The sequence below is a fragment of the Lepisosteus oculatus genome, chromosome 28 (assembly GCF_040954835.1).
Source record: "Lepisosteus oculatus isolate fLepOcu1 chromosome 28, fLepOcu1.hap2, whole genome shotgun sequence".
NCBI lineage: Eukaryota > Metazoa > Chordata > Actinopteri > Semionotiformes > Lepisosteidae > Lepisosteus > Lepisosteus oculatus.
Window position 1 is genome coordinate 8,285,169 of NC_090723.1, and position 23,509 is coordinate 8,308,677.

At 46.1% G+C, this 23,509-nt stretch overlaps 1 protein-coding gene across 1 annotated transcript in view; it reads left to right on the forward strand.

Moving 5' to 3' along the window:
* The first annotated feature begins 871 nt into the window (after nt 1-871).
* Nucleotides 872-23,509, forward strand: part of fam171a2a (family with sequence similarity 171 member A2a) — a 46,233-nt gene continuing 23,595 nt past the window's right edge. The window contains exons 1-3 of the mRNA XM_015362350.2: nt 872-1,140; nt 15,743-15,970; nt 22,295-22,387. Coding sequence (XP_015217836.2) covers nt 1,041-1,140; nt 15,743-15,970; nt 22,295-22,387 — 421 coding nt within the window. The 5' untranslated portion in view covers nt 872-1,040. The remainder of the gene's footprint in view (nt 1,141-15,742; nt 15,971-22,294; nt 22,388-23,509) is intronic.

Genomic DNA, 23,509 nt, shown 5'->3' on the forward strand with positions numbered 1-23,509 from the left:
AAATCCTTGCATCCTGTGCCCTGCAATTAACATTCTCTTCCTCCTAAAGCTCAGGTCTGTGGAAGGAAAAGATGCTTTGTTATTTACTCTTCCAAAGGAAAGGAAATCTGTGTTTGCTTGCTGGCATTAGCCTGCTCCTGTTTTCCTTCAAGAGCCATTGTGAGAGAAAATGGCACCACTAATCTTTCACATTGGGTGTGCTTCCTGTTATTTCAGTGGTCAGAGGTAGGAGATGTGATTTTCGACGACTTCGGTTTCCACTTGCACGAAATGTATCTTAAGGCTTTTATGTGTTATGTTTGTAGCCTGTCCCCAAGCCAACTGAAGGATAGCAGGACTGGCCCTCTGAAATAGAAGGAATTAGACGGAAGGATATTTTATGGATAAGTCAGGAGGAGGATGAACTTCAATGTACAAATACATGAGTTGAAAAAGGAATTAAAGGTTTTACATGAGGTTTACATCACTAAAAACATTGCTAACGTGCTTCTGCTCAATTGAAAGAAATGGGAACTGAGAAAGATTTCGAAAGATAAGTTAGAACTTATCTAAAAGGCCGAAGAAGGGCTTTGGTTCGAAACCTACTGATGTTATTTTTTAGAAAACAAATTTAAAACCCTTTTATGCAGCTCAGAACATCCCTTTTTCTTTCTTGATTATCAGGCCGCAGTTCACAAATAAAAATTTTACTCTTAAAGTTTTATTTCAAATGTATTTGAAATAAAACGTTGCGATAAATGCATATATATATATATTCCGTGACATGAGAAACGCTAGGAGATAGTGTTTTTTTTGGGGGGGAGTCAGAGGGCTGGAGTGGATTTGTCGGCAGTTGCGCGTCTTTGCCGACAGAGGGCGGTCGCGCAGCCGAAATCTCCCCCCCAGCATCTCCTCCCAATGCGAGGACAATGGGACTGTGGTGCTAACGGCAGAGAGCGTGCGAGGGGAGACGGCAGACATACCGCCCGGAAAAAAAAAAAGACCTAGCAACATGGAAGAACGGCTACCTTAGCGGTGGGATAGTGATGCTGCCGTGAGAAATGCCACCCCTGCGCACCCCTCGTTTGCTCCTGCTCTTTCTTTTCCTCGGCGACGTCTGGGAGGTTTCCCCCAAATCCATACCGGACCAGGGGACACACGGTGAGTTCCGAGGTGCACGTTGGCGAGGTTTTGTGGGGATTTTTTGGTGGGGGCGGCGTGGGATAGAGGGGTTTAAGCCGACCCCTCCCATGCTATCCGAAATTGAGCCACCCGGCTGATGTACCAGCAACCCCCCCGGTGTGAAGGCTCGGTTCGGTCCGGCTGCGCCTTCACGGCCGCCTCGGTCCGGGACCAGACGCGTTTTCAGAGAGCATTGCCCCCCCATCGGTGTTCAGTTTGGAAACAAAGGATTTTTCCACGGGACCCCCGCCCCCTCCCGGGTCCTGTATGTGAGGTTGGAGGTGGGAGGGGGCCCTGATAAAGGCGATAATACAGCCGCGGCTTTGCGTTTTCGCCGTCATTTTTGTTGTTGTGTGTTTTTTTTAAAGAGCGGGGGAGCGTGTCAGGCAGGGATTTTCGACACCGCGCCGTGAATCCGCTTCACGCAGAAAATGTCTCTCTTCCTGAGCCGCCGCTTGCGATACCCCGGTGTTTTAAAATGACGCACGTACCGATGCGAAACGTGCGTTTGGCCTCAAAATAATTCATCTTCCACACGATGCAAACTATGTGTTTACAAAGAATATCCTGCAAACCTACCGCGGGTGGATTGAAAAGGGGTTACATTTTGCCACCCGTGTTACCTGCACGATTCCTCCCCCCGGTAGTGCACTCGGTGTTGCTTGTTCAGGGCGCAATAAGGGGGATATTGACATTCACGCCCACATGCAAAGCGCGTTGAAGGCACAGCACAGGCAGGGAGACCGTGTCTGCCTGAGCCAGGAGCTAGGCCGGTTTGGCTATGGCACCCTGCCGCGGTGTCAGGTTGGGGCTATAGTCTGCATTGTTTCGGACTCGGTGAGGTACAGAAATCTGACCCTCATTAGCCACGGTGTCTGGTTTTATGGGCAACTGCAGCGCTATTCGGTCACGTTTGTTATTCAGCCCATAGATGTCTTCAAAACGCGCGTTTGAAGCCCCTTCGTCGCTAAGCGAGCATCTGTTTTCGTGGGCTAGCCGTGTGCGGAACTGAAGTTTAGGGATCGGAGTGGGAGCTTTCCGATGCTTGTCCTGAGTCTAGAATCTGGAGTCCTTGATGTTGACCTAACCTCCTCTCCCACTCCTCTGTTCTCTGGGTGATGTCCTGCCCTGTGATACAGAGAGGCTGCTGAGCACCGAACAGCTGTGGAATAGCAATGCAGTGTGCAGTCAGGAGACAAATCAGGATTTGCATACTGTGTAGTGGGTGGGCAGTCCTCCTGGGAAATAAAATGGTGAAATAAATGACGCCACAGGCTCCATTTTTTAACACCAGGAATGAGTAAGAAAGGCTACCAGCAAGCACGGGCTAGCTGATAATAATAATAATAATTGCTTACACTTATATGACGCTTCTCTGGACACTCCACTCAAAGCGCTTAAATGATGCATCTAGTGCCTTTGGCTGCTTGTAGATAATTGATCTAAGGTCGTCTGTCAGCGTTTTCTTGAAAGAAACCAGGCTATCAGGTCCAGCGGCGTGGCGTTTATAGCTTGTTCCATTCTCCCACACCCCTTTGTGTAAAGAAGTGCCTCGCCTTCTCAGTTTTTGAATGTGCTTCCACATATCGAAATTCTCTTTTGTTGTGCGATTTGTATTTCAGTGTTGATTCTGAAGTCCATTAGGTTGACTTAGAGGGTACGTTGAGAACTCTGCTTTTAAGACAGTGTGCTTGAATCAGGCCGTCTTAGTATTCAAGGCTAAAAAGACTCTTTTTTTATCAATTCAGTTTGTCTGTCATGTGCATAAGTGCAATTAAATGGTTATTTACGTGTGTGCTCCGATACCAAGACATTAAGAAATCACCAACAAAATAAACAGAGCAGCAGCAGCAACAACGAGTGAAATAACAGGCAGCTTTAAAAAAGCAGTGTGAAAAGAGGAAAAACACATCAGTGTGAGCCAGTGGAAGGGGTGGAGTTCAGTAATCTGACAGCTTGCGGGAAGAAACGGTCTCTGAATCTGTAGGTTTGTGCTCACCAGAGGCAAGGGGAGAGAGAAGGGAGAAATGGGGATGATTCTTGTCCTTAGCGATCCTTCCAGCCTTCCTGAGACAGCGGGTTGTAAAAATGTCCCCAGTAGAGGGGAGCTGGACTCCAGTGACGGACTGGGCTGACCTGATCACCCCCTGTAACACCTTCCAGTCAGACAGCGAGCTGCTGGCAAACCGCACGTGAGCACACTCTCAGTAGCGCACCTGTGAAATGTAGTGAGGACAGCTGAAGACAGACCACATTTTTTCAACTGTCTGAGGGAGTAAAGGCTCTGTTTTGCCTCCTTTGTAGCTCCAGTTACATGCTGGGACCATGTTAAATCATTAGTGACGAAGGTACCCAGGAACCTGAAGCTGCTGACCACCTCTACAGCCACCCCATTGATGTAAATAGGGGTGTGGTCCCCACCCTGCTTTCTAAGATCGATGACCGGCTCCTTGGTTTTGCCGACGTTGAGGGAGAGGTTATTGTCAGTGCACCACTCCACCAGGGTCCTGTCCTCATCCCTGTATTAGCAGGGATTCGGCCAGTGATGGTGGTGTCATCAGCATATTGGTAGATGGAGTTGGAGCTGTGTCTGGCCACAAGATCGTGGGTTAACAAGGAAAACAGCAGGGGGCTCAGCACACAGCCCTGAGGGGCATCTGTATTGACGGTCAGCGTGGAAGAAAGCTTTCCATCGACCCTCACAGTCTGTGGTCTGCCAGTCAGGAAATCCAGCATCTGCATAGAGAGATGCTGCTGCCCAGGTCATTCAACTTGCTGATTGGTCTGGATGGAACTACAGTGTTAAAGGCAAGGCTGTTGGCCTGTTCCTGAATACTCCTTGTCAGCTACAGTACAGTTTGCAGCAGGCAGGTCAGTTAAAGGTTCAACCTTGATTCCACTCCTTTCATAGGCAGTGATAAGCCCGTGCCATCTCAGCACTGTTCTTCGGTTTGAGTTGCGCATGATTGTATAGAGGTGGCACAACCAGTGCATTTTACCCCCAGCCAGCTTTAATCACACACCCGACTTCCTGTCAGACAGGCAGCTTGGTTCTGTTCTCATCTTTGGGGAAAAAATGAACAGGAGGCTTAATGGCTAAGAGCTCGACTTCGTTTTAACAGCGGCAAGCACTTCCCACTTCTAAATTAATATCTAATTGAACAGCAAAACTGCCAAGCCTCCTAGGAGGTTTAATGCAAGGCCCGGGTTTGCTTCAGATTGGCTCCTTTCTTGGCAGAGCAGTGGCTCTGTGGCTCAGGATCTGCACCTGTGGCTGGAAGGTTGCCGGTTCGGATCCCACAGCCGGCAGAGGAATCCTACTCCGTTGGGCCCCTGAGCAAAGCCCTTAACCCCAACTGCTCCAGGGGCGCCGTAAAATGGCTGACCCTGCGCTCTGACCCCCAGCTTCTCTACCTGTCTGTGTGTCTCATGGAGAGCAAGCTGGGGTATGCGAAAAGACGAATTCCTAATGCAAGAAATTGTATAGGGTCAATAAAGCAACATTATCATTATCATTATTATTAATTGCTGTCTTGAGCCTTTGTCCTGTCTTCCCTGTCTGCACAGTGCTGTGGGAGGTCTACCTGTCCCATCACGCACTGCTTAACTCTTCTCCTTAAGTACAGGTGGACATGTGAGCTTTTTAAATAACCAGTTCCTAGGAAATATTGTACGGATGCTGGAAAATGACATTTTCAAACGGCTGAGATCTTACCAACAGCAGGAATGCATTTGATGCATTTCCATCACTTTCAGAGTGTGGTTTTGGTTATTTTAATTTTGATTTATTTTGATTGAAGGATGATTTCAGCTCTGACGAGGGGAGACAGATTCCAGAACTGCCGAGGATAGATCCGAGCAGGGGTTAGGGTTAGCTCTCACTTAGTACAAAGCTATTTCTTTACCTCAAAGCTATATTTTGAGACCCAATTGAAATGTAGAATGATACTTTGCACCAATCTTGTTTTTTGTCCAGGTGTAGATAGATGTATATTTATTTCAACAGGCTTGACTTCGTTCTGTTTCAGAGTTGTTTTAGAATGCATCAGCAAGTGAGATGGGCTTTGTCATTTTTATTGTAGCCGAGAGATTTATCTGAGGTCTGTGGACTGAGGCTGTTCTTAACAGCTTTAATAAGCAACATTTTGTTAAGCCCTGTGCAGCCGAAATAAATAGGATTGGAGTGAAAAAGAAAAATAGGGGATGATGGTGGTTGAAATTAGGATTGCAGACAACAGGAGAATGAATGCTGAAGCGTCAGATGTTGAAATGTGTCTTCAGAGGAAGGCTTCTGAATGGAGAAAGAAGCATTTTGATTTAAGAGTCCCCATGCGGGGAAAAAAACGGCTCGAGTGTTTGAGAGGTTTTCGAATTCTTGTGTCCCCTCCCACGAGTATAATTGTACATATAAAATTGCGTGCCTTCTGCTCCATTAGCAATCAGGCCATAAATATTAATGATTTGCTGTTGAAATACAGTTTTTTTCCTACTAACAGTGTGAGTTTGGAATGTTGCCTGTTGAGAAAAAATCCTCTCTTAAATAGTGTCCTTGCAGAAAGAGGGGTGTAGTGGACTGATTCCTTTGTTCATTATCCATATCTTACAGTAAAGCTTTATTTTTGGACGATAACCTCCTAAGAGCTGCTGTAGAGGAGTCAAAATTGCCTTCGTGGAAACTGGCACCGAGATGCCACTTCCTGATTAAATGCTGCACTGAGAAAGGACACTTATTTGTTTTTGCCCGATGGGTAACGTGCTTCCACGTCCACCTCAGGGCTGCTGAGGCCGGCCAGGGGAGTTCTCTCGTCTCGCAGTCCTGAAATCCATAGGGGTGTACCCTGGCGTCCTGGCCAAATTTCCCATCGGCCTTTATCAATCATGGCCTTCTAACAATCCCCCCTCTATAAATTGGCTCCAGATTCCGAACCATCACCTGTTCCTGTCCGAGGGGCAAGTGAGAGAATTGTGAGGCATCACGTAGCAGACAGTATCTGGACAAGCAGCGCGTGAGTTCAACCCGGAAGTCGTTCCACATCCCCCACTGGAGCGTTCCCTTCAGGAAATCTGCAGCTCTGTGGGACGGCCCAAGCCGTTGGGGCGCTGCCTGTTTGAAAATCGGACCTTTGCGCCGTAACCCAGTTGGATTCCTTGCTTTTCGTCAGCTGAAAACCAAAAAAAACCTTAAAGGTTTTTGTCTCCATCTCCTGACGAGCATGGTAGCAGTTATTTCCACAGCTCTACCCGGGTGGATGGTGAAAATTCGAAGGCCTTTCTTTTGGACTGGGCTCGCTAATCACAGGAGCGCTGAGGATGCAGCTGACAGGCGCTGCAGCCTCTCCAGGGTTTGAATTAAGGAGTCTGGAGGAGTACTGTGTCTCCTGACTGACGTCTTGTCACTTGCTGTCACTTGTCGTCCCTTGTGATTCCCACGGCCTGTTTGGACAGGTACCGGGGATGAGGTGGGCGTCAGAGGTGCAGAGCTCATATTGTCAGCTCCTTTAAAGAAGTTAAGTGCCACGTACTCAGCGAAATGAGACGATAGCATTGTACTACGTTAGATGGTCAGCCAGCTCTCAAAATACAGTAGTTGTGAAGTGTTTTCGGAATCATTTGGTCGAAATATCCATTCACTTCCTAGGCATTCATAATCTAGCAAGGTTTTTCTGCGTGATGCCTTTGTAAGACTGGGATGGATTTGCGTCCTGTCCAGGATGTAGCCCGCCTTGTTCCCATTGCTTGCTGGGATAGCCCCTGGCTCATCCGTGACACTGCGTCGGACATAAGCTGTTAGAAAATGGATGGAGGGATAAGCAGGATTATACAAAAATCCCATCATTTTGTAAATGTTTTTAAAATCGATGGATGATTTTGGAAGACCCCAGGAATGTAACTGTGTGTGTGTGGGGGGTCCTTTCCTTTTGGATGTGAGAACATTAACAGTTCTGCAATCTCCTACTCGCACTACTCCAGCTTTATGCTTCTGTGTGCTTCTGCGTTTATTAATTGATTGATTGATTGTTTAAATAGCTTTTGGAATCTGCAGGATTGTGAGTACTGGTCTCTAATGTATGTGCCTTCATTGATGAGCTGCAATTTTGCTCTCCCGTAGAGGGCAGACACTAAAGAGGCAGAGGACAATGCCTGTTAATCGGAAAAACTGGATCCTGGTTAGTTTACGCTGACCCTAGATTATTACGGCTCATCCCGGCTGGGCAGTAAAAATAATGCTGGCCTTTTGCCGGGGAATTTAATTCGAACAGCTGTTTTGGAAAGAATTTGCCTGCTGACACCAGACACCCTTTCAGACAGATGATGATGGAGGTTTGGACAAAGCAGGTGCTCAAATAGACACTTAGACAACATGCACAGCCTGTGCACATAGCAGTCACTCAGTTACTCTTAGCTGCTTGTCCATCTTACCTCAGTATTAGCAGTGCAGCTAAGATCGCTGTACCCAAGTGCCGATGGTTTTTATTCAGGTGTTTGGCAAACAGTGCAATCTGTACAGTGAAGCTCATTAGGTGTCATGCATTGCCAAAATTAATCAAATGATAAAATGTCAAATCCTCAACCTCCTGTCTGGTCTCCCTTCCCTGCAAGTTTGATCTCAAGCAGGGAGCACCCATGTGGATGGGTAAAGTTCAGTTTGTTCTTTCGAACAGAGAATCTACAATCCATGTGCCACAGTCAAAAAATGATTAAAAAAATGAACCCCTGAAGCTGTTCAGTTGGGAAGCAAGAGGTGTTCAGCATCTTGTTGTCTCCTGCAAGTTTTGTTGGCCAGGAAGAGAAGATAACCCTGCGTTGTCTTTGAGTGCCGATTCAGAAGATTTTCAATGTTTCGGCCATTCAAAACGTGCGGTTAGATGGGATTTGCACAGGATTTTTGATTTTTGCAAAAAGCATGCTCCAGGAAGAACAGTAACAGTACTCCGCAAAAGAAAAAACATGCTAGCAAGCTAGAAAGCGAAGGAGTACCTGTGTCAAACTGGCTAACGTTGTGCAAATAGTCTCCTCAGTGTTGACATACAGTTGCTCATATGTGTACCTGGCCTTGATCTGTCAGTTACCGGCGCAGGGGAAACAGAGGGGCTGAGACTGGTGTCCACCTGCCTGAGGCCGATCAGCTTTAATTGGTTTTGGTCACAGTAGGTACCAAGAAGCTCTAACATTCCAAAACGCCTGGGCCCAGAACTACGATCTGGCCTACTTAAGGAGCCACAATTACACACAAGTGTCACGGTTCTTGGTTACTTCAGTATAATTTATTTTTAATGCCCCACGCTATACATCATCCGATCCTTTAAGAATAAAATTGGCTTTCGCATAGGTTACATATCCTCCCATATGTGCTTGCAGGGCAGTCCAAATCCTATTTTAGATTTTTAATCTGCATTCAAAATCTTGATTTATAGATTTTTTTTTTCCCTGTGGAAAGTGATTTCAGATATAGAGCAAAGGTCGGGATAGGGAAGAGATTCTCCTATATGTCCTTTAAGTAAGTCCATAGAGAGAGTGTGCCAGAAGATTTTTTACCGCAAAGATGCAGAGTGTAGCATGAACCAGCTCAGTGTTTATCCAGGGAAAGGTGCCAGATGTTTGGCCTTGGGTGGTCACAGTTTGAGGTTGTTGTAGTGTGTCTCATGATTTATGCAGTCGTAAGGCTAATATCTGACTGGCTGCTTGTAAATCCTTTCTCTGGGAACTACCCAAAAGGCTGCTCACGAGTAGCAATCCATCTAGTCACGTCTGCATGCCGATTGGCTGAGCAACGGTAGCTCATTTTAGGTCCTCCCCCCCACCACAACATTACCACATCTGGCCTGGGCTGATGATGAGGCAACATCTGCATCGCTCTTTGTAAGGGTTGAGCATGTATGTAGCACATTCTCCTCACCCCCTGGGCTAGAACTGTGAGAGGGAGAGGCGAGTTGCTCAGGTTGTAAAGCTACCCTCATGCTAGTGCTGGTCCTACTCGCTTCCAATCACCTGATCTACATATTTTACTCTCCTTTAGTAACATTGCAAGCTCCCTAAACCGGCCTTGGTTTAAGCGCAATTAAGTGCAAGTTGTTGAGGTGAGAAAAGGGCACTTCTGTCCTGCCCCTGTGTTAATGAGATAAGTCTGCTCAAGCTGCACAGTTTCAGTTGTCAGCGTGTGTGCTTGTGAGTGGCTAGCAGTAAATCAGAGAGCTGGCAGGTGATTTCGGCACACCTGACAAAGCACAAGCAGCAGTCACTGCTCCTCCAGGCTGTATCCACCTAAACTGATGCCCAAGTGTAGGTCTGTCCCACCTGCAGTACTTCCACGTTCATGTAAGTTCAATAATAATTTTATAAGTGTGGTGGGCGTAGCAGGCTGGAACTGTAGAGCTGGCGCAGTTTAATTATTCCCTGCTGCCGTGTTGGAATATTTTATCCTAACCATTTTCTCTTTGTCTGTCAGTAAAGCCAGGCCTACCTGTCCCTGTTGAGTACAACTTTGACCATGAGCTGGGAAGCCCGTTGCTTTTCAGTAGCAGATCCTGAAGTCAGTCAGCCTGCTTCACATCCCAGTCCCCCGCACACGCCTGTCAGGCAGGCTTCTCGCAGACGCAAGCGCTTGCTTTGTGAGAGAAGAACCAGCAAGTCTCTCAAAACAAATGAGCTCCCTCACGTAACGTGTTTGCGTGGGGGTGTAGGAGAGAAGCTACGGGCTGGGGCTGGAGTTTGAGTGGGTCTTGTGTCTTCCATCCATCTGTTTTCTAAAGGCTTTACCTGTTCAATGGGACACTGTCCTGCAGGGAGTGCCGTCCTGCAGACGAGACGTTAAATCCAGCTCCTGACAGCTTGCTTGTTAAACCTCCTGTGACACTTCCTGTGAGAGCAGAGGTGTTACCTCGAGAGTGATGGCAGATGGAAGAATCTGTCCTTGTTCCAGTTGCTCCCTAATTCAGTTTCTTGACTGAGTTTCTCACTCCTCCTCCTGACCCTGTGCTGTGCAGTGGGGGGCATGCTGGTGCAGAGTGTCAGTGTGTCGCCCAGCTGGGACTGCACCTCAGTGGTGCAAGAGTGGGCTCCCTCCTGTATGTGCAGCTCTTTGGGATCCTCTGGGAAAGAGAGTGCTATAGAAGTGGGGGAAATAATTATTTAGTCTTTCCCAAGTCTTCAGTAGGTATAAGATAAAAGAGAGGTAAACAAGTCTGCAGAATCTGCACTTGAGCGCAATTAAGTGCAAGGTTGTTGAGGTGGGAAAAGGACACCTCTTTAATGTCACTGGGTCGTGCCCCCGGGCAGTCTGATGAGTTGGCGTCCTGGCTGCTGCACGATCAGGGTGTTTTCACCCAGCATCCCCTGCCCCTAAGCGCCGATGTGTCTGCCTAACAGTTTAAGCCCTGGGTTTTAAAACCTGGATCTGTTCCTCTTCCTCATACATTCCAAAGACTGCCTGGCTCTCTGGAGCTGCTGTGTACGGGACACAGGACTGGAGCCTTGGAAAAATGTTTTTCTTGGCAAACATATTACAGTGCAAAAAATAATATTACTACCCACCTACCTCACTTTTGCTGGGATTTACTATGGTTTTAACACACCTTCACCATGGTGGATATAGGCCGGGCCACAGGAAGATCATGATAAGAGTTTCTGAGGAGAGATTGTGGTCCTGCACCACCGTTGACTCATGACCCAGTGTAAGATGGCACAATAAAGGAGTTTCACGCATGGGAAACCACAGCAGAAGTGAGGTCAAAATGACCACATGTGGGCAAAAAACCATGACCAGCTCTCCGTGGTGAACTAGCAGAGTGAGCTCTGGGATCTGGAGGAAGGCGGCGTGTTTATCAGGACAAGGAGGAAATTCCTGCTGTGGCTCCGCGAATCCGTGCCAGGGAAGGAGGTGATTTATCTCCCCGAGGATTATCCACCAGAATCCGTTTCCGCCGGCTCTGATCTCTGAAACGGATTGCGGACAGACTGGGGGGGGGACACCTGAGCAATCGGACAGGAGGGGGGGAATCCAACATTTTTAAAAGTTTTAAAACCGCCCTGCCACGAGTCCGAAAAGCCCCTCATGTCCTCTGCTTGGCTGTTGGGTTTCTGTTTCATCGGCCATTGCGAAATTCTTTCTGTTAATGCGGGGAGTGCTATTGAGACTAACACTTCACAGCAGTCGGAGTTATTTCAGTTTTTACTAGCCTCGGGCTCTTTTATATACAGTATGTCGACACCAGTTTGCTGGGTATTTCATCCAGTTGTTTTGAGAAGATTTGCGTACTCAGCTATTCAGCTCAAATGTGGGGGAAAAATGGCGATAATTTTCTGCTTTGTCAGGCCAACTGCAGCCGTTAAGCCCTGAAGCAGCTCAGACTGCTCTGCATCTGTTCAGAAGGTGCTGCGAGCTCTGCTCACCCAGTGTTCATGGAGTGAGAGAGAGCTCCTTCTGGCAATTAAAGCCTCCGGTACCACACCCGTGCCAACGGCTTTTTAAACCCAGGGATGTTTCACTAGGAAGAGCATAGAAAAGAAAGAGACCTCGACGGAATTTTTGAAGTTCCCCTCCCGGAGCTGTGCTGCTGTGTCAACTGTGAATACCAGTGGTCAGTGGATTAGCAGAGGCACTCTGGGAGGGCGGCTCTTTCTGGCTGGTAAGAACCCCCTGCGTGTGCAGAAGGCGTGCGCTATGTAGGCTGTCTGTGGTGTCTGGCCTATTCTCATGCATCCACAGCTGACAGGGTGTTGCTTAATTGAAGGAATGTCAGGCAGGGGGGTGTGTCGGGCACCGTGTTGGACAATTGCTCCTGAAATGAACCTACGGTTAAAACTTACTGTATGTGAACATAACACTAGTATACATGAAGCGCTGTTTCAAAATGAAGATCAGTAGCGCAAGTCAGGCACCCAGTTGTGAGGAGTAAAGTACTTCAGGCATTGCAGATGCCACTTATTGGGTGTTTTAGAAATGTACACATTAATAGGGTGACACTTAAGCCTAAACTTAAGGTGAGGGGTATGTAGTAATGTTTTAAAACATGGCTAATAACATTTTAATAAGTATTTCTAGACAGTTATGAACGATCTAAACTAAATCGTTATCCCATAATCTGCTGCACCCGTTAGCGAAGGAAGCCTTACCACTGTGTTGAAGTGATCGTCTACAAGGCTGGCTTTCCAGGTGATGAAAGTTTTACCTTTTGTGGGAAGTTTCCCAGTTATTCCAGTGGGTTATGGCTGTACTGTATTGTGCCTCTTTTTGTGATCAATGTGCTATCAGGCACAGGCTAGACTGAGGCAGCTGTGCTTTGGTCTTTGGTGTGGAATTCCCCATGCAGTGGAAAATATTCTTGCTGATAGCCGTTTTCTAGCACAGAAAGTACATGCTACTTTTAATAGGAGCGAGGATTCAACATCTGCAATTTATTTGGATCAAGAATAAGGTGTAGTATAGTGCTTTCTGACTAGGTGACTCCAATCTAACAGTGTGTGTCTAGGCAAACACTTCTTTAAAAGATGCCCACACTGCTTGCTTCAGATTCTGGCATCAGCTGTTTCCTCATTCGTGCTTGTTCTACTCAGTGGTCACCGTTCCATCTCATTGGCTGCCTGGAATAATGTAGATAGTTCCCTGAACTAGTTCATTAGTTTACACTGCGAATGAGTCACTGTAATGCAATTAATGACTTCACACCTTTTTCCAGCAGCTTTTCATTCCTCTGAGAAAAATGATCCAGGATTAGGCTTTTGCAAAAAAAAAAATATGCACGTTGCATTATGGAGGTCTATTCTAGGTCAGTGCAGGCCTAGTCTGTATAAAGGTACAGAGAGAATCTCAGGTCTGGTCAGCGTCTCGGGCATAAGGACCCAGTGTGGTCCTAGACTACCCCATCCATTCATTCCAGTAGGATCCTTGAAGCTGTTAATCAAATGTCTTTTAATTTTCTGATTTGGCAGTAGGTGGTACGGAACTACCAAGCTGATCTCCCTTTGACTCCCTGGTCTGTTGAAAACCAGTGGGATTTAACCGATTAGGCTCGTGTTTATTCTCACACGACTCGGAAGACGTCCGGGAATGGCGATGGATTTCAGGATTTCGTTGGTTGTTCGGAGCTCCGGGTCAAGAGGACGTGATTCGGACAGGGGCCTGCGCTGGCCGGGCTGGAGCTGGGTTCCTCCTCTAAAATCACCCACGTTGAGGAACTGCTCTGTTCCTCCCTTTCATGGACACAGAGGTGGGCCAGCTGTGATCTTTCTTGGGGACAGATTAAGTCTAATAATCCTCACTGACTGGTCCAGCATCCTTGGAAGATATGTCCTTCTTTTCACTCTGCGGTCAGGCTCTCCTCGGGCATGGTGTTGCTGCGGTAGTGATGTGCTTCAGGGCTCTGTTATCACACGGCCCAGTGCTGGGTATTTAGTGGCAAGAGATCCCTGCTCTCTGGTGTACTCCATTCCATGGTGCACAGTCACAACTGGATATTGGAGTAAAGCACAGTTAGCCCACATCAGTAGGACCCAGCCTGATTTAGTCAGTTGGAGGTGTGTGTGAGGGCTTCATGCCCTTTTCCCCCCTGTTGTCTAAGAATAATTTTCTTAAGTGGATATGGAGCAGTGTTAAGGCAGGAAGGTTGTTAGCAGACCACTGTAAGGCTGGAAGTGTGAAATCTCTTTTTCTCTGGTGTGGTGCATTGTGGTGCTGTCGACAGGGAAGACCTGCATTCTTTAAAGGGGAACTGCAATGTTGTTTTTATTTTGGGGTTAAAAGGAATCTGCGCTGATGAGTGCATTTCAAACCACAATAAAAGTAACGTACACAGTAACTTGTAAAACTTCCAATTTACATCACAGATGAGATGACATTTCCAGGTATGCACAGCACCATATTCTGAGTTTCAGAACAAGCCAACGAAACATCCAGTGACGTGTTGCGGCCCTATTACATTGTAAACGAGCAGGCTTGTTAATCCAATAGAAATATTACTTTTTGATTTAGAGACAGTTTTACCAACAAAGACTACTTACTCATTAACTCTGTATGCAGATCACATTGGAACATTTCTGAGGTGAAGTATCTGCTGCACAACCTGTATTTATTCGCTCGTACATTACGTCACATTAGTCATTACCGTGACTAGTGAGCAGGAAGGGCTGCATCATGTTGCAATACATGGGAACTTCAATGCCAGTATGCAAAAACATGGCAGTTTGCAGTACTTTAACAAAGTTCACGATTTTGTGCATAATTCAAAATTCCAGTAGTGATGTTTGGTTTGGCTGTGGGATGTCTTGTAACCATCTTGACCAGAATAATGTACAATAACTAAGTAGTAAAAGAGCCTGTGTTGTCCTAAAATCAACTGTTTTAAAAGTTATCCTTTAATTTGTTTATGGTCCAAACAGCATTACATACAAGTTAAAATGCCAAGAACAGGCACTTTTGGCATCTCATTTTTTTCCTCTTTAGCTGGAAACACTTCCTATATCCATGGAGACTTGTGATGGCCTATTTAAATCAGCACCAACAGACTTCAATAAACAGCATAGCATGAGAGGCTGATAGCAGAAATCAGTGGGTCCATTAATGGTAAAGTAGTGATTGTAGTCTAAAAGCATTACATGTCCCAACAGTGTGGGAAACCGAGACATGTCTCAGCCTTTTTGTAAGGCTTTTTACCAACTACGGGCAAAATCTTGTTCAGCTGAAAAGCTCTGATCACAGGGTTCAGTGGAAGCTGTAGATCCTCTCCCAACAGGCTTCTGTCCTGGTGAGCAAGGTCGTCGCCACGGTAACCAGCACACAGCCAGAATGGCCAAATCAGGTCAATACCTTGCAGGCCTTTCCTTTGGCTAGACCCTCCAAATCAATAGAAGCAACTGGCTTGTTTCCCTCTTGATCTTCATGGGGCTCTGTCATACTGAGCAGCGCTAAACACATTTTAATCTCCCTAAAAACACTCAGTCTGTCGTGGAGTTATGAGTCATCGGAGGCGGACAGGCTGAGATAAAGAGAGAGCTGAAACGTGCATCATCTGTGCCAGAAATGTTTCCGTTTGAATGAGCCAGGTGTGAAGCAAGATGTTTGAGAGGAGGAGCTGAGCCTATGCTGCCATTAATTACATTTGCAGGACCTGTGTAACTTCTGTGATGGATGTGTTTTTATATAGAGGTTGGAGATGCAAGAAATCTCAGGTTTGTTTGACTTATGGGATAAGATGGAGAAATGAATTATTTACAATTCATAGATGACTTTCAGAAAACAAAAACCTCATGGCGCTGGACTGCTGTGTGATCATTGCAGTCGAGCAGTCATGAGTGCCGTCTTGTCTTTTGTTGACATCTGTGAACTTTTAGACATACATCTTATCACATTTTGATAAGCCTGACAGCGAAAATTCATTTGACACCTCTAAACCAGAGCATCTTTTCAATTTCAATTTCGAAGAAGCAGTAAATTAGTTTGATGTGCAATTGTAAAAAAAAAAAGCAGTTCTGAATTATTGGACCGCTGACCCCTGTGTTATTTGACGCTGTGTTATTTCACCTGTAAAACTAATTAAATGGATGACAGGCCTTCATTTTCCTCTTATCTTCCTCTTCTGCTCCACAGAGGTCTTCATCAGAGTTCAAGTGTTTGACAACAGCGACCTTTCACCCTTGGCCCGCGCGGCTGTGGAGGTTTATGGGAACCAGTCGACCTTGGCGTCTGGAGTGGCGGGCGACGATGGGGCCGTCGCGGTCAGGTTCCAGTACCGGCCGGGGACGTGGGTTATTGTTACCGCCTCCAGGCAAGGCTTCGTCACCAACTCGGCGCCCTGGCACGCCAGCAGAATACCCTGTGAGTAGAAACATGTTCTCTTTCAATTTTCTGTCTGTTGTTCAGCCTGTTTTTGCTACTTGCAGTCTTCTCTTTGGTCACTTCACTGAAACCAGTCTTTGCTTGTGAAACACATTTGCACACAAATTTGCTGCTGTATTACCCTGCAACTCGCAACTAGCAACACACTGAAGCTCAGCAGGTGGGAAAGCTAAGGTCTCACTCTCCCTGCGATCTGTGTGGGTCCTAATGCCCCAGTATAGTGACGGGAACACTAGACTGTAAAAAGGCGCCGTCCTTCAGATGAGACGTAAAACCGAGGTCCTGACTCTCTGTGGTCATGAAAATCCCCAGGGCATTTCTCAGAAAGAATAGGGCTGTTATCCCAAAGTCCTGGCCAGATTTCCCAATGGCCTTTACCTCTGTTCTCCTCCCCACTGAGAGCTGGTGTGGGGAGTGTACTGGCGCATCATCCAGGTGGGGCTGCACACTGGTGGTGGTGGTGGAGGGGATCCCCATTACCTGTAAAGCGCTCTGAGTGGAGTGTCCAGAAAAGCGCTATGGAAGTCTAAGGAAACATTAGTACAAATTATTATGACACTTCGGTTTAGAATAAAGTTTGTGGAGTACCATCATCTCCCCCATCTATCAAAATCAACAAAAAACTAAAATGAAACAAATTTAGGGTTTCACAGTAAGTGTGAGAGATGGCAGGTTAATTGCCTTCAAATTAATTCAGATAACCAATCACAGTGAAGATGGGATGAAATGTACTGCAGCCACAAAGAACAGTAACTCAGCCTAGTGGATACGATGTTAAACAATAGGGAAATGTGTGTAAAACTGTGAACAGCAGGCACTTGTTCCCCTGTGGGGGTCTGAGCAAGCTGGCCAGCCATGTACTTGAATTCCTTTCAGGAAACAGCTGGATGAGATCCTCTGATCAATTCACTGCTGACAAAGCAAAGCTAGATGAGTTGCAAGGCCTCCTCTCAGAAAAAGAATGTGACCATTCTTGTGTCCTTATGAGTGCTGTAAGGAGACTGTAATGTCAAATAGAGTGAAATGAAGTGTGTGGAAAGGAGGTGTCGTATTGTTGGCTGTATTTGATAACAGCAAGATGCTTTTTCCAAAAGCAGGGCTGACAGGGTTTTAGGCATGCGTATTGCAGTACAAAGCATTATACCCTGATGGTCAAGCGTGACAGATCTTCATGCAGTCTCAGAGCTCCCATGCACCTTCAGGGTGGAAATAAAGCTGACCAGCTGCATGGTGTGGTTCCCACGTGCGGTGATCTGCGTTTCTCACAGTGTCCAAAAACGTTCCTCTTCGAAACCGCTGAAGGTCCAGTTCTGAAAGGTGGTGCACGGGGTTATGTGGGCTCCCATGATTTGGCTGTAGTGTCAGATTTGTTGAAAGACCAATCATTTCAGTGTTTTCCCTGACTGCACTTTGCTGTACGGAGCAAACTGGGGTGTACAGATAATCTCTGAAAATCCTTGAAGATCAAGTGCTCCATGAGGAAATGTGGCCATTGCTCAGAAATGACATTTGAAATGTGCCAAAAACATTTTCTGAGAAAAGGCATTTTTTATGTTTTGACATCTGTGATTAACCAGATGTTGCTGTAATAGTAGTCCATGGCAATTCTAGTTCACCAAGGAATAAAATTGATTGGTGACAGTATATTTATTTTGGTTCACATGAAAACTTCTGACTCTGTGATGAGTACAGATAGGGTCATGGTTTACAACATGTGCTTATGTGCTCTGGTTGCCGAGTCCCTTATCTGTGACCTTTGACTTCTCCTGAGGTATAATACCAATCTGTTCTACAGCCCTTTTGACATAAATACTAAATAAGTTAGTGGCTGTTCTGGAATAATTAATCCTCACACTTATATAGCGCTTTTCTGGACACTCCACTCCACTCAAAGCGCTTTGCAGGTAATGGGGATCCCCTCCACCACCACCAGTATGTGACTCTACGCGGATGATGCACCAGTACGCTCCCCACACACCAGCTCTCAGTGTGGAGGGCAACAGAAACCAGTTCATAGATGCGGATTATTAGGAAGCCAGTAAAAGCCAGTGGCGAAATTTTTGGCCAGGAATTGAGAAAAATTCTAGGATTTTTAATGAGTCAGGACCACGGTTTTACGTCTCATCTGAAGGACAGCACCTTTTTTACAGTACAGTGTCCCCATCGCTATGCTGGGGCTTTAGGACCCACACAAGCCAAAGGGTGAGCACCCCCTGCTGGTCCCACTAACATCACTTCCAGCAGCAAATTTTTCCCAGGAGTCTCCCCTCCAGGTACTGGCCAGGCTCACACCTGCTGAGCTTCAATGGGGCTGCCAGTTGTGAGTTGCAGGGTGGTTTAGCTGCAGACATGCCACGTCATGTATGTCAAAAACCATCCTTGTCCACGCAAAAGGACATGCCTGCTCGGCCGCTGGTGATCGAACCCCCTTGGACTGCCTGTTGATGCTGCTGTTGGTTGACTCAAAGGCCGGATGTTGCATTGGCCCCAGCTTTCTCCCAGGCGACGTGGCATCAGCGACTACAGAGCCGGCTGAGAGCCCACCTGTTTGACAGCGTCCCTGTTATTTCACAGGACAAACTATTTCAAACCCCTTTGCAGTTGCAGTTTATTTTGATTCGTGTTCTGAAGCTCTTTGATTCCAGGCAGATATGGCAAATTCAGTGGTGGCGAAGAACATGGATCTGTCTATAAGAACAGCTGGAAGCTACTTAGGTCTGCAAGCACCAGAGTTTCCAGCATTGCACTCTTGCTCTGCGAAGCATGAGGAGACAGACCTGAGACACATGGCTGTGATTTTAACGATGTCCATGCTGAACTTCAGACACTGCTTTGAAAATGAAAGGGAGTTCACCCAGTGAAGAATGTCTCCACAAAACGAAGCCTAGATCAGTTCGGCTAAGCTGCTTGTTTTTCTTATCCTATGTCAAAGTGTTCAAATTTCTGTCTGTGGGAGAAGAAATTGCTTCTTTGTTGAATTGCAACAGTTGTACCTGTTGAAATGGAATAAATGGTGTCTTTGTTATTCTATGCTGAGAAAAGTATTGATTGGGTGCCGATTCCTAGTATCTGCAGAAACTGTTGGCTTTAGTTGCTGAATTTGCTGATTAAATGAGTCATTGGTAACTAGTGCCTAGTTATCTTGTGTTTCAAATCAGAATTTTTGAGGGAAAAGAAGTACATTTGCTCTGTGTTGTGTATCGTTCGCAAAAATCACTCCCTAACAGATTGTGATCCGTTTTTATAACACAGGACAATAGTTTGGGTTCACCCCACACCCCTGCCACCCCAAAATGTTCCTGTTCCTTCACTAGTCTAGAGTTCAGGATGCAAGGATCTCGTAAACGGATTATAATGGCTGACTGGATCATCCCCATGTGACTGGCCGTGAATTACTGAGCTGCACTGGAAGGGATGATCTTCTAAATGCAGCGGTTGTTCCTCTGGTCGTCACTGGAATTGATTTGACACACTTGTCATTTTTTATTGCTTCTCAGAGCCTTTCCATTTGTATGTACAGAGGCCTTGCTAATACCAGCGTGTCGCCTTTCTGGTTCTCATTGGGCTTTTCTATGCCATTGACCCTCAGTCACGCTCCTCCTCTGTCCTGCTGGTGAGGGCTACGGTTGTTCTCGTGCAGGGCTGTCCAGCTCTGGTCCTTGAGGCCCAGTGTGCCTGCAATTTGTCATTCCGTTTTCGCACTTCAGAAGCAAAACCAGCTGGTTACTGATTAATTGGACCCATTTCACAGCCTCTTACGACCTGGATTGGACAGGCCTGTGCAGTACCATCTGGGAGTGTTTTCTCTTCTGGATAGCTTCACCTTAAAGGCTCTTCAGATGAGATGGTTGCCACCATTTTCAAACCCACTTTCACATGCAGCGGTTTGTAAACTTCAGCCCGGTCTTTTGTCTTCACTGCTTGTCCACTGGATGCTAGCCCAGCCCATTGAGCAGGACTCTAAAGGGGGCTGGTCTTTCCGTCATTGAACTGTTGGCTGAAGGAGTCATGTTAGAAAGACTTGAGATCATACACAGCAGCTTAGTATTTCCAAGAAACACGTCTATGACTAGATAAAGAGCTGGAAATGTCAGGTGCAACCAATTTCATCATAAAATCAGCAATCTTATGTGTACAATTATCCATTTTTCTTATTTAGGCTCAAGTGAAGTCAAAGCATGGACCCATTTGCCAGCAGCAAATTATAAATCCTAGACATACTTTTGCTCTTTCATTGGGAATAAGATTCTTCTTAGCATAAAGGGCAATTCCATATGAAATCAGTCAATATGTGGCTGTTTTTGACCTCACACCTTTTGATTTTAACAACAGCTGGCCAACAATTCAGGAGATGCAAACAGTGGCCTATCTGTGACATACTGAAAAATGAGCATGAATTTTGAGATAGAGGTCAAAGGTCAGAATGACCTAATTTCTGTAGCTATTTTCCAACACCAATTTAAAAGTATATTACACTGTTTGAAACGGTATTAAAATCACGCTGATATGTTGATCAGTGGTGAGGATATGATTGTGTTACAGTACAATGAAGGGTCAAGATTGAGTCATCTTTGAGTAACTCTGTTTCCTAAATGGATGACCATCCAGGTCCAGAAATCACAATATGATTTCTCATAGCTTCAGACATTCTGGAAATTTTCATTAAAATCAAAAAGAGTGAAGCCGACAGGACACTGATTTCTTAGGAATAACCCAAGTGTCATGTGGATGCAGGGTTTTGATTTTGTCATTTGTGCTTGGCAGTTCATTCACAGGTCTTTGCTGGTCTTGGCCTTAGCTGAGTATTTTATCATCAAATTAATGTTCAGTGTTTTTTCCAAGAGGCACAAAACAGATCTGATTGATATGAACCCAGAACCCTGAAGATTGTATTTCACTGTAAAGTCACACAGCGAGGTGAGGCTTTTAACAGAAAGATCATCTCCCTGGACGTGACAGAGCTCATGTAATAGGACGTTTGCACAGCTGTGAGGCTGAGACTGTCTATGAGTTATCGTCTTACTCACTTCAATCCTATATTTAAGTAAAATAAAAAAAAGTTAAATCCTTGTTTTTTTCCCTTCATCTCTGAAATGTTATTCTTGAGTCAGCCTTATCTGAGTTTAGTCTTGGGTCTCATTCACTAGTTCCTTTCTCCACTCTCTCTAAAGTCCTGTCTGCTTACATGGAGTTGTAGACAACATGTTGTAGTTCTTCCTTTAAGGAAATGTGTATCAAGATGATACGACAGGAAAAATACCATTTCCACCAGTAGTTTCCAGTCCTGGTCCTGGTGACCCACATACCTGCTGGGTTTTGTTCCAGCCGAGCATCAAACCCTTCATGAAATTAGTAATTGTTTGTTCTCAGCTCTTCAACTTGTTTAATCATGTGCTTTAACTGTTATATACTGGTATATGTGTTTATCTGTAATAGTTTGTAAGTGAAATAAAATCCCCAAATATGTGACTGGAAACAAAATGCAAATATTCAACTGAAGCAACTTCTTAGCTCAGGTAAGGCACCGGTGATCTAATGCAGGTGGGCTGGAATGACAAACAGCAGCAGGTGTGTGGGGCCCTTAGGAATAACCTGCAGAATTTTATCTTGAAGAATCGGCTTTAAAAAACATTGTTCAATCGGATTACTTTCCTTGACTTTATTAAAATCACTTCCCATTTAAAAATGTGGTTTCTGGGTAATGTCCTGGGTTTTGCTGTGGTGTCTTTTATATATGGAGCAGAACTATTGATGTCTCTTCTGCTGAATTTGCATTTTACTGCTGTAGAAAAAGATATCACGACCCAAGATGCCCAGATGTTTTAGAAGGCTCCGTCGCAAAGTTGTTTGATACCAACAGCAATGCATAAGCGTTGAAGAAATGCCGCAGCTGTCAAAACAGCTGTCAAAACCCCACAAATGCCTCCGCTATTTTTGTTAACTCGCCTTAAAAAAAACTTCAGACACAGTATTTTATTTCACAAGTGACGTTAGCTCATGGAGGGGTAGTTTGGGTTCATCTCCTTCTTATAACTTTGAAGGTCGTGACAATCAGCTGATTTTCAAAACTTGAGTTTCAAGAGGGTGGGAGCATTTCCTCAGAACAAGAAGGACAAGAAGAACTTTTCATCTCGAGCTTTTGTTTGGCTGCTGCACTGCTTTTGTTTCAGTTTTGGAATCGCCATCAGTGTGGATCAGCCTGACACCCCACAGCCGGTGCTGTTGCCCCCAGAGTGATCCGTGTCGCACTCTGACTGACGAATTGCGTGGAAGCTGACAATCTTGTCCTGTGCTCTGTTGCAGTGTACGCCTCTGTTAGTCTCTACCTCCTTCCCCAGAGACCGGCGACTCTCATCCTCTACGACGATGTGGTCCAGGTTCTGCTAGGATCCCCAGGTAGGTGCTGCCGACCCAAGACCCGCTTGCCCGTCTTTCAGAACCCCCTGGTAAAAACAAAACCACGCTGACCTTTTTGGTTTGGCAGGCAGCTTACCCGTAAACACGAGAGAAAATGGGGGAGCTTATTTTAGGAAGAGTTTGAGCACAGGGGGTTTGTGTGTGGTGTGTGTGGGGGGGAGGGGAACCTGATGTTGCCCTTGAACATTGGAAGGGATTTTCTGTTTAAGCAGAGTTTAGAGTGTTGTGCGATTGTCGACTGAAAGGAAAATGTGGTGCCTGTAGCTTTCTGATGCACAGGCCTGAGGTCTGTTTCCTCGTATCTAAAACCGTTTCAGGACACGGGCGCTCGGGGGGGCCATGCCCTTGATGGATCGCGGTGGTGGCATCAGATCTTACCTGGGTCTAGACAGGGCTGTAGCCCCAGCTGCGCCTGGGGGGCTGGCACACCAGGGCAGTGCTGAGGAAAGCCATGTGCACTCTGCCAGGCGCCAGGTGGCAGGCACTCCCTGGCTGGCTCTTTTTAATGAGCACGCTGGAACAGAAAAGTGTAACTCAAGAGCCACTGTGGTGTTTCTGTAAATGAGAGAAGTACTCACGCCACGCTTTTCTTTCCTGTGTTTTGTGGCGTTTCTTCCGTCCAGTTATCTTCCAAATCCAGTCCGTAATTCGCTCTCTTAATCCTGATCCGATCCGAGTTCCAAAAGTCCGTAATAACGCCAATCCACGATGTATCCTTATCCACTATCCGCAATCCGAAAACCATAAACCATTTCTCCTTTCAGTAGTCCATGATTCTTTAGTCTGATCTTTAACACAATCCTCTTTCCTCTCTCTTCCTCCAAACCGCATCCACCTTCCGCCCTGTTCACTGCCTCCGGGGCACTTATATTTCGGTTCCTGATGAGGCTCAGCTGTGTCTCATTGTTTCTCAGGGTAGACCCTTTCCATATACGGGTCAGCTGATTCTTCTTGGCAGCCATTTTGCTTAGGTCCATATCTAGTATTTGAAGTAGGTCATTCAGAAAATACCTGTTATGAATGACCCTTCCCCTGGTCCTCTTACACCACGTAGAAACAAACCGAAGATCTGAGTGCCAAGACATCTGCGGACACATACAG